Consider the following 10,515-nt stretch of genomic DNA (forward strand, 5'->3'; position numbering starts at 1 on the left):
AGACGTCCTGCCTTGTCCCGGTCCCCAAGAAGTGTACTCCATCTGGCCTCAAGGACTACCGCCCAGTGGCTCTCACATCCCATGTGATGAAGGTGCTGGATGGGCTGGTCTTGGCCTACCTGAGGCTGCAGGTGAGTTCTTCTCTGGACCCTCTACAGTTGGCCTACCAGCCTTGTCTGGGAGTGGACGATGCTGTCATTTATCTTCTGCAACGAGTGAGAATCACATTTTTTGATATCTCCTGTGCATTTAAAACCATCCAGTCACTGCTACTAGGTAAGAAGCTGCGGATGATGGGTGTTGGTGCGTCCACAGTCTCCTGGATCACTGACTACCTGACAGAAAGGCCACAGTTTGTCCATCTGGACCGTGTTCTGTCTAATGTGGTGGTGAGTGGTACGGGGGCTCCACAGGGGGCTGTGCGGTCTCCTTTTCTGTTCACCTTATAGACCACAGACTTCCAGTACAACTCTGAGTCATGTCACCTAAGTTTTCTGATGACTCTGCAGTTGTTGGGTGTATAAGGGATGGACACGAGGGAGAGTACAGGGCACTGGTGGATTACTTTGTGGAGTGGTCTGGTAAGAATCACCTGCTGCTGAACGTGGATAAGATCAGAGAGATGGTGATTGACTTTAGGAGGAAGGTAACAGCTCCGCAGCCCCTTTGCATCCTGGGAAGTGACGTGGACATGGTGGAGGATTACAGATACCTAGGTGTCAACATCGACAACAGGCTGAACTGGAAGATCAACAGCACTGCTGTTTACAAGAAGGGAATGAGCTGACTATATTTCCTGAGGAAGCTGAGATCCTTCAATGTGTTCAGCAGAATGTTGGAGATGTTCTACCAGTCGGTTGTGACCAGCGCTCTGTTCTCCTCCGCCATCTGCTGGGGCAGCAGCATCGGAGCCAGCGACACAAACAGACTGAACAAACTGGTCAGGAAGGCTGGATCCGTTATTGACTACAAACAGGAGTGGTGGAGAGGAGGTCACTGAACAAACCCTGACCACCCTCTGTACCCCACACTGGTCCAACAGAAGAGCAGCTTCTCTAGGAGGCTCCAACAGCTTCGATGTTATACGGACCGCTACAAGAAATCATTCCTACCACAGGCAACAAAACTTTTAACACTTCATCACTGAGTGGGAGATAAGACTCACAGACACCATAACTGCAATAAGTGAATCTTGCACAATATTTACATACAATATTTACATTATCTACAGCTTTATCATAATAGTTAAACAGTTGTACATTTTTATTTATTTATTTTTTGTATCTCCAACTTGAATGCATAAATACAATTATTGGTTTTTATATTGTGTCCTGTTATTTCATGTATATTCTGTATGTGTGCTTTGTGTCTATTTTCCTGATGCAACACTGGAATTTCCCATTTTTTGGGATCAATAAAAATATATCTATCTATGACATGTAGAAGGAAACAAAATAGTGAAAGAAAACAATCCGTTTGAATTGATCTAGTAACACTTTATAATTTTTTGCAGGTCTGCGTACCATTGGTGTTATAACAAAACTGGACCTGATGGACGAAGGGACGGATGCAAAGGACATCCTAGAAAATAAACTCCTCCCACTGCGTAGAGGTAAGGATTGTACACACAAAAACACATTCACAAACTTTGTTTCTGACTCAAGAGTGACTATTTCTGTTGTTGCTTACAGGCTACATTGGTGTGGTGAACCGCAGTCAGAAAGACATTGATGGGAAGAAGGACATCCGTGCTGCTCTGGCTGCAGAGAGGAAGTTCTTTCTGTCCCACCCTGGCTACAGACATATGGCAGAGCGTATGGGAACACCACATCTACAAAAGACACTTAACCAGGTCTGCTATCAATTGTTTGTTTTTAAAGTGTACATTATAATGCCATTTAATTCTCTAAAATGACAGTACTACCTCTGTCTGTATCTAGCAATTGACCAACCACATCAGGGACACTCTGCCTGGTCTGCGCAGTAAGCTGCAGAGTCAGCTCCTCTCACTGGAGAAGGAGGTGGAGGAGTATAAGAACTTCAGTCCAGATGACCCAACACGCAAGACCAAGGCCTTGTTGCAGTGAGTGCATCTTACTGTTTCTGCTCATAACAATGCAGAAAGTATAGTATGAAGGATAAGCTCAGTCTGCTCTGATTGGTCGATGTTTTTGGGTCTTTCACATCTTCACAGTGCTCCTGGAGTCTCTGCAATGCCACTGCAGCCAGGCGATGACTGTAGCATAGTATAGTTGTGACATCACAACCACATGGAAGTCATGACGGCTCATTTGCAGACAGTTTCTGACAACTTGAAAACATGGAAATCTCACTTTTTACCAAAATGGGAGTTTAATGAACAGTAATTTTTTTTTTTTAATCTTCAGTAAGCCTCTAGTGGCAAGGGCATCATTAACACCGGCCTCATATCTTTTGTGCCCTTGACCCTTATCAGGATGGTTCAGCAGTTTGGTGTAGACTTTGAGAAGTGCATTGAGGGCTCTGGGGACCAGGTGGACACCAATGAGCTGTCGGGTGGTGCCAAGATCAACCGCCTGTTCCATGAACGCTTCCCCTTTGAACTGGTCAAGGTAGGTGGGCCATGAAGTACAGTTATTGTTCTTGTGCAATCTTCACAAAGATTGAATTGTTGTAAGAAGATATAATTTGCACCTTATCCCCATCTCCCAGATTGTGTTTGATGAGAAAGAGCTTCGGCGAGAAATCAGTCACGCAATCAAGAACGTCCATGGTGTCAGGCAAGTGGAACGGAAATTAAAAAAAACAAAAACTGCTTGACTTCAAAGTAGCCACACACAGAGCTGTGACCAACCATTTTGACATTAAATACTGCTGTACCCACATGCTTTGCTTTTCTCCCTTCATGAAAGCTGCTATTCTCCTATAATTAATAATCAAGCCTTGACATTGCAGACTAAAAGTACCAATTAAAACAGTGTTTTTTGTTGTATGTGACATGTATTTCTTCTATTTTACTTTCCCTCACCATTCTTCCAATTCCCCTTATCTCCCCTCTACAAGACCACCCACTCATTTTCTGTCTACTGAGGCATTCAATTGTTATGAGGTTTTATGTTAAATGTATCTTAGTCCATTGTGCTAATGTTATGTGTTCTTCACTGACTCTCCTTTAGGTCATAGCTCATTTGTGGGTGTTTGCATACACCTGGCCTTTTTTGGCATTTTATCTTTCCTTCCCCTTTTGTCAGTATGTTATTTTTCTGTTTTTTTCTCTTTGTCTATAACCTCACATTTCTTTAGTGACCTTTTGTGTACCTAGTCATCTGTCTATTCATTTGTTTTGTTAGCCTACATGTCCGTTAACTGTCCCATCTGTTTGCCACTGTGCCTCTGTCTCTCTGTGCATCCTCAGAACGGGGCTGTTCACTCCAGACCTGGCGTTTGAGGTCATCGTGAAAAAGCAGATCGTTAAGCTGAAAACGCCTTGTCTCAAATGTATCGATCTGGTCATTCAGGAGCTCATCAACACAGTCAGGCAGTGCACCAACAAGGTACTGCAGGTGTCCAGCATCTCCCGACCCAGCCAAGACATAGGGCATGGGCAACCAGGGGTTAGGAAGAGGGTTTGCTGATGCAGAACATTAGCCAAAAGCTTCTTACAATTTCCATAAAATAAAGATCCAATAAAGATCCGTTCATTTCTTGTACTTTATTAAAGAAATGTTCTGTGCGGTTTATCCTAAGCCCAGCCCAGCTATCCCGATTAGCCCTGTGTGCAGGCAGCGCTGTCGTGTTGTGGAGTGTTGTGACGGGTGACGTGTCATCGTGGATATCAGATGTTTCAGGGACTCAACCTGTCTGAGCATCAATGGTCTCTCCTGGACAAGCTGCAGGTCTCATAGCTCAGCACACGTAGCCAGCAAAACATGAATTGGTCTTAATAAGCTGTAATTTGACATTAACTTGGAGGTGACATGTTCATCTCTACCACATTGACCTTTGATCTAGTTTTAGAGGAACTGGCTTGTCAGGGAAGAAGATGTGAAAGACCTGTGGCTTGTCCTTTACTGCTTGATTTGTCTGTCAACAACTAGAAATGACTAACTGAACAAAGACTTGTTCTCTTTTTATTTCTTCTCTTTCCTGGCTGTCTTCTTTTTCTCTTTCCTTAATTTCTGCCTATCCCTTTCTCTCACTACTACCACAACAACACGCAATCTGACCCCGTGACCTTTCAGAACGGGGCTCTTCACCCCTGACCTGGCTTTCGAGGCGATAGTCAAAAAGCAGATCCTCAAACTCAAAGAGCCCAGCCTCAAATGTGTGGACCTTGTGGTGTCCGAGCTCACCGCACTCGTCATGAAGTGTGCCATTAAGGTAACCAGGGACACACCTGCTGAGATGATGGCATGAAAAGAGAAGGGATTTCTTTCCTCTCTAAATGTCTATCTCTGTCATATCGGTAAAATGGTCACCCCAGTAAAATCAGTCCCATCCACACCCTTACCATCTGTGACCTCTGCTTTAAATGTGTGTATCGTCCGGAAGTCTCCATACCATTCAGATTGAGCATTGACTTACAAGTCACATCTGAAACTCCCAGTTTACCTCAGCATCAACTCTCGTAAGCATGTTGTCTCTCTGCCCATGGCCCTGGTCTGTCAGTCTAGGGCAGGGCAGAGCTGAGTCTGGCTACACTCTCTCGCTGACCCACATGGCAGACTGGTATTTTGCTTTGTAAAGGGAGTGATGTGAGGGCAGAGATGATACTTATGACGTTTTTACATTACATGGTACCTGCTTGACTCGCTTCGACTCTACTCGGCTTTTTATGGTTTTCCATTATGAAAAAAAGTCCCTGGTACCTGCTAAATGGTACTTTTTTTATATCCGGATTGCCACCATTGAGGTTCCAAGCGAGCTGAGGTGATGCCAAAAAGTGATGTGAAAACTTGTAGACTACTGATTGGTTGAAGAGAATTGTCACTAATCACTGCATCATCATTGCTAGCAATGACAGGACTTACCTGAACAAACCCGCAGTGTTTAAATAGTTTAGCCAGCTGTGTTTTTTGAGTCTCCAGCTTCTTTTGAAACAAAGTATGTCTGGCAACAGCCACATACTGAGAAAAAAACAACAACACACCTTTGACGTTCTGTGTGTGTCGTGTTAGGTCACTACAGTTTCCTGCAGCGTCGCTATGACGACCAGCCAAGCATGCCTCACGCATGAGGCGTAACTAAATCTGCAATGCAAAAAGGAGGACGGGGCACCGCAGCTGAGCCGAGTAGAGCTGATACTAGCAGGGGGTGTGCCATAAGTGCCATAATAGTCCATGGACTCTGGGTCCACTGGCAGCTTGGATGATGTGTTTCCATAGCAACGGTGTTCCACTGCCATCTTGTGGTCAGAGGAAGGTGCTACACACCGTTAAATTATTCAACATACACACAGTAACCCAGCTGTCCTTCCCCTCTGTCTCTGGAGTGCACCTCTGCCTCACCCCATTCTGTCACTTTCCCCTCTCAAACAGTCTTCACTAACATTAATACTCAAAAATCAAAACTCAGCTAGAAATAAGTTTTAAATGTATTGTAAGTTTTGACATTTCCCAGTTTAAAATATATAAAGGGATTCTTTTATTCCAAAAAAAACAAAACTTCATGGTAAAGTCAATGGCAAATGCAAAGCATTACCACATTGATTCTTAATTCATGACATCATCCCTGGCTGATAGTAAATACCTTATCACCTTGTAGAACAATCATTTTTATGTGTGTGTGTGTGTGTGTGTGTGTGTGTGTGTGTGTGTGTGTGTTGGTTTGTTGTTGTTTGGACATGTGTGACACTGAAATGGCACTTGACTATCTCTTACCCTTTGTTCTCCTACTTATTCTCACTCTTTCTCTCTGACACTTATTGGTAAGTCTTACTAACCTCAAGCTCACATATAAGTATGTGTGTGTGTGTTCAGTGCTACAGCTGTGTGTTGTGTTTTCTTTCAGCTAAATTCTTACCCAAGACTGAGAGAGGAGACTGAGAGGATTGTCACAACCTATGTCAGAGAAAGAGAAGGGAAGACCAAGGACCAGGTTAGTTGCTAGGATGTTGATTAAATAGACTAGTGGCCCTCAAGCCCACCAAGTATGCTCAGGTCAGCCTTTGATGTTTATCTTTTTCACATGCAGAAAAAAACACAGTAAGAGCTGCAATCTGCAATTCATATTTAGCCCCACCGCATTATTATATTGAGATGCTTGTTTGTCCCACCCCTTGTGACACCCCTCAAGTTATCGTATAAATGGGAGAAGTGGAATGCGACCAGATGTAGCATGAGGTAAAGTAGACAACTGATGCCTGAACACCCACTGTTAGCTGTAATAATGTGTCATCTGGCTTTGTCAGTCTCTGCATCTGTTGATCCTCCAGCTGCAGCGTGAGGACACAATTGCATTGTGTGACCCTTCTAGAGTAGACAGATATGATTCAGATATGTTTTACTTTAGCATTTGTCAAATGGAGAAAATAAAATCCTGTAAGTGCCTTTTCATTGCTGGAAACACAAAATGTAAAATGTTTTCCTTCTGTGTATGTTTTCAGTCCATTTAGCCCAGCTTAAGTTTAGTGGACAAAACACGCACCATATGCATATTATAAGCTCTAAAAATGATCATTTGATAAAACCTTTTTGAATTTTACTGCATCAGCTTAGTTTGTTTGCATCTTCCAAGGTTCTATAAACTCTAGAACACAAGTATATCAGTAGGGCTTAGCTCTGTCTGAGAAGTAGTTTGATCAAATAACTTTAAACCGTTTTGGTTAGATTTTTTTTTTCTGTTAATACTGAGAAAAATCAACCACATCAATCAACCACAGCTGCAAAAAAAAAAAAACAACTTTCCAACTTCTTATTTTAATTGACCTTTTTGATATAGTTATATCACAGCTACGCACCATTCTGTATCATGGTGGAAAATCTGTTATTGTAAAATTTGTTTTGTTAGTCAGTATTACCTCAATTGGCACCACTGTCCTTAAATGAACACTGAAATCTTGTGATAGACCTGACAAAACGGCAATGTGCAGAAAATAAAAATAACTCAATTATTTCAAGACTTCACAAGAAAATAAATTAATGAGATGCCAGTACTGTCTTCCAAAAACTGAAGTGTTGTTGTCAGAACTTTATTCTTGCCTTGGAACACCGTTAACTTCATTAAAAAACAAGACTACTGGGAGTTTTTAGTTTTCCTTGCAGATATGTCACCCAGGAAGGGAGGCAGGTTGAATTGTAGGGCATATAAACTGAAACATTTGAGTAAAGCATATTCTCAAGTCCAACACATCAATTTGCAGCATTGATAATATCAATCTGACTATATTGGTATAGCTATGTATAAATCTAGCTGTAGATGTAATCTCTCTTGTTTTTTTTCAAAAAAGTGTGAGATCTAGCACTCTTTTGTGTCTTCTTAAAGAGCTCATATTATGCTTTTGGGCTTTTTCCCTTTTCGTTATTGTCAAATATCTTTTTTGTGCATGTAATAGGTTTACTAAGTGAAAAAGCCCAAAGTCTATACCAAAGGGAGTTACCATCTCCTACAGAAAACATTGTTCACAAACTGCTCTATTGTAGTCCAGCCTTTACTTCTGTGACAAACGCGTGTCATTTTTGTGCCACTTTGTAACACACGTTATAATGCTTGCCTAGCTGCTAGTGTGGCATGCCCTCAAACTCAGCTAGTTAGAGCGGAGGCCAAAGATACTAGAAACTGTGCATGTGCGACTCCCAACAAAGATGGAACAGGAGCAAAATGCCCCACTCTGTAGCTAAAACGGAGCAATCAACACACAGGGTTAAAAAGAAACGGCTGCAGCAATGTGCAATACGACAAACCTATGGTGTGTTTTTGGAAATGAAACCATATAAACCTATTCTGGTACAATTTGTACCGAAAATGAACATAATATGAGCTCTTTAAAGTGGTGTTTACGACATATCCATCCTAATCATGATGTTCTGCCTCTAATTAAGGTTCTGCTGCTGATCGACATTGAGCTGTCCTACATCAACACCAATCATGAGGACTTCATAGGCTTTGCTAAGTATGTACCCCTCCTTCCCCCCACCTTTTCTAGCCCAACTTACAGCTTGTTGTCGGGGACCCCAGTCTCAGCACAGGCATTGCAAAACCAATTAACTACATGTTGCCCGTTGTCTGAGGTGCACTTGTGATTCCGTAGATTTACAAAGGACAAGTATTCCTGTAACTCTCAGCCACCACTACATGTGGAATCCAGTTGCTGTTTTAGGAGCACCACCCCTTCACTGCTACTGAATCAAAGTGTTGCTTGTAACTAGCCACCTTAGAAATGCCAAGTAAACTGCTGTGCATCAGTGTGATGATGCATGCAAATTAGTGATCAGCCACATCAGAGCATGTGTTTCCCTGTGGAGAAGGCGGTTGCCACAATGATCAAGGTACCACTTAGTTCCCCCCTTTGCATGCAACAATACTACTCCCCCCTCTAAACAAAGTCAATCAAGCATGCTTGATTGCTTGACAGATACACTTCCTGTCTGCCACAGACTGTTTGACTGTCACTTCAAAGAATGCCTACTGTACCAACGGACGGAGCAGTGTTGATGTTTTACTGCTGTTGCTTGTAGCTGCTGTTGGCCACTGGAAACTCATTTGCACACTGCACTTTTGTGGTGCATCTCTAACTGGTTTATATTACGTAGCTGAATTCACAACGTAGCAGTTGCATGTAGATGTGGAGCTCCCCTCCCCTGTGTGGGTTGCGCTGTTGACAGAGTAACAAAGTAAGGCTGCGTGTATGAGGGTTCATGCCTAGCCCTTTGCATGGCAAGTGGATTGCTGTAATGTGTCGGAGGTCAGCTAGGGCTGTTTAACAGTTTTCATGACGTCACTTTCAGCCTTGACTACAGAAGGCTGGATGATGGTAGCCCCCCAGGGTACGGCAACAACAGGTGGGCCAACAGAAGGATGTAGGGTTGTGTGTACAGTATGTGTGCGAGAGAAAGTTTGATCCTCCATCTTGTCCAAATTCCTCCACAAGCCACTCTCACCTTCATGTATGTGTAGTAGTACCGGTATTTTACTTTGTAACCATAAAATCAAAACCTTGGACTTAAACCAGACAGTAGATTTAAACAAGAGACAAACGGCTATAAAGCATATATACAATATTGTAAACATAAGTGACACATGAATATTTAGTGAGTGTATGTTTTAAACAGTTGTGTTTGGTGTGGTGTCATCAGTGTTTATTGTCTTTTCTGTCCATCTGTGTAATGACAGTGCCCAGCAGAGGAACACAGCTGCAAACAAAAAGAGGGCCATACCCAACCAGGTACGTTTTATCTCTCAGCTCTGGCCTTTTCACCAATTCCAGATTTAATCTCCCTTGACTGATCTCTCCCATTACCAGCCTATTAAGGTGCTGACTCACCAAGGAGATCGTCGGTCCAAGTTGGGCCGACAATGGGCATTAGTCACCCTAGTTTGTCGAGTACCATCAACACTATTCAGCTTTTTTCGGCCAATTTAACATGTTGAATCGTCGTTGGTGAGAGGAATCCATGTGACTGGCTATTCAGCTTAAGCACATTAGTGCACAAGAAACAATAGAAAAACTGTAGTGAGGACGTCTCTGCTCATTTTTCATCTTCATCTTATCTGATAAATCAAATCCACATAGGGCTGTCTCTTCCTCACCCTTTGCACCGTAATTGCTGCTAGACTGAGAACTGAGCCCCTTAGCAACCACACTGGCTAACTAGCCAGCTGGTCGAACACTAAGTTGGTAAAATGTTACAACTTAATGTTTCATTCACACACCCTTGTCACAGCATAGGAAAGCACATTGCTATAGGCCGATGATTGACAACTTTATTTGGCTCATTTTCTGTAACCAGTGTAGCATGAAGGCATGTTGGGTGGAGTAAGCAGAAGTAAAGGGGTTAAAGCATAAGGACTGTAGGCTCTGTGCCGCTGCTGGCTGGTTCAGGCAAACACAGTTTTGTTGTATGTATCATAGCAACAGTCTATACATCCAGTTTCCCTTTCTGAATGATTAATAGATTATCGTCCGCCTGCTGGCATCAGGAGTTATTTCCTCTCACACAGGCGCAGAACGTACATGCTAGTTGGTTGGTGACTGTAGTCTTTGTGGTGTGTTCAAGTGCAACTTTTCGTTTCGTCGACCTTCGTTGCCAATAGTTGTTTGCCGTCTACTTGGTGTGTCAGCACCTTTTAGTCAACTATGTGAATGTATCTCAATCCAGCAATGATTTAGCCAATAGGCATTAATACGGTATATTTCTACCTATCTAATGTTAACAATATCTCCCCTGTACATCATTTTAACTACTGACTGTACTTAGTCCCATTGATTTTAATTTTCATATTGAACTGGCTTTGTCCGCAATGTTGTGAAGCTAGTACTTTTACCTTTCATGTTGAGTGCATACTGATATTTAGCCAATTATGATATATATATATATA

The 10,515-nt window shown here is 42.6% G+C and overlaps 1 protein-coding gene across 10 annotated transcripts in view; it reads left to right on the forward strand.

Annotated features, from left to right (window-relative positions):
- Positions 1-10,515, forward strand: part of dnm2a (dynamin 2a) — a 36,299-nt gene that overhangs the window by 14,482 nt on the left and 11,302 nt on the right. For 5 of the 10 annotated variants that reach the window (XM_032538547.1, XM_032538545.1, XM_032538544.1 and 2 more), the window contains exons 5-14: positions 1,514-1,612; positions 1,692-1,852; positions 1,941-2,083; positions 2,456-2,591; positions 2,692-2,759; positions 3,395-3,533; positions 5,989-6,075; positions 8,019-8,089; positions 8,925-8,978; positions 9,310-9,361. In XM_032538547.1, the coding sequence (XP_032394438.1) occupies positions 1,514-1,612; positions 1,692-1,852; positions 1,941-2,083; positions 2,456-2,591; positions 2,692-2,759; positions 3,395-3,533; positions 5,989-6,075; positions 8,019-8,089; positions 8,925-8,978; positions 9,310-9,361 (1,010 nt within the window). Of the gene's footprint in view, positions 1-1,513; positions 1,613-1,691; positions 1,853-1,940; positions 2,084-2,455; positions 2,592-2,691; positions 2,760-3,394; positions 3,534-4,220; positions 4,360-5,988; positions 6,076-8,018; positions 8,090-8,924; positions 8,979-9,309; positions 9,362-10,515 lie in introns of all 10 variants that reach the window. The other 5 variants (XM_032538550.1, XM_032538549.1, XM_032538551.1 and 2 more) reach the window with 2 other exon arrangements.

The sequence above is a fragment of the Etheostoma spectabile genome, chromosome 15, assembly GCF_008692095.1.
Source record: "Etheostoma spectabile isolate EspeVRDwgs_2016 chromosome 15, UIUC_Espe_1.0, whole genome shotgun sequence".
Taxonomy (NCBI): domain Eukaryota; kingdom Metazoa; phylum Chordata; class Actinopteri; order Perciformes; family Percidae; genus Etheostoma; species Etheostoma spectabile.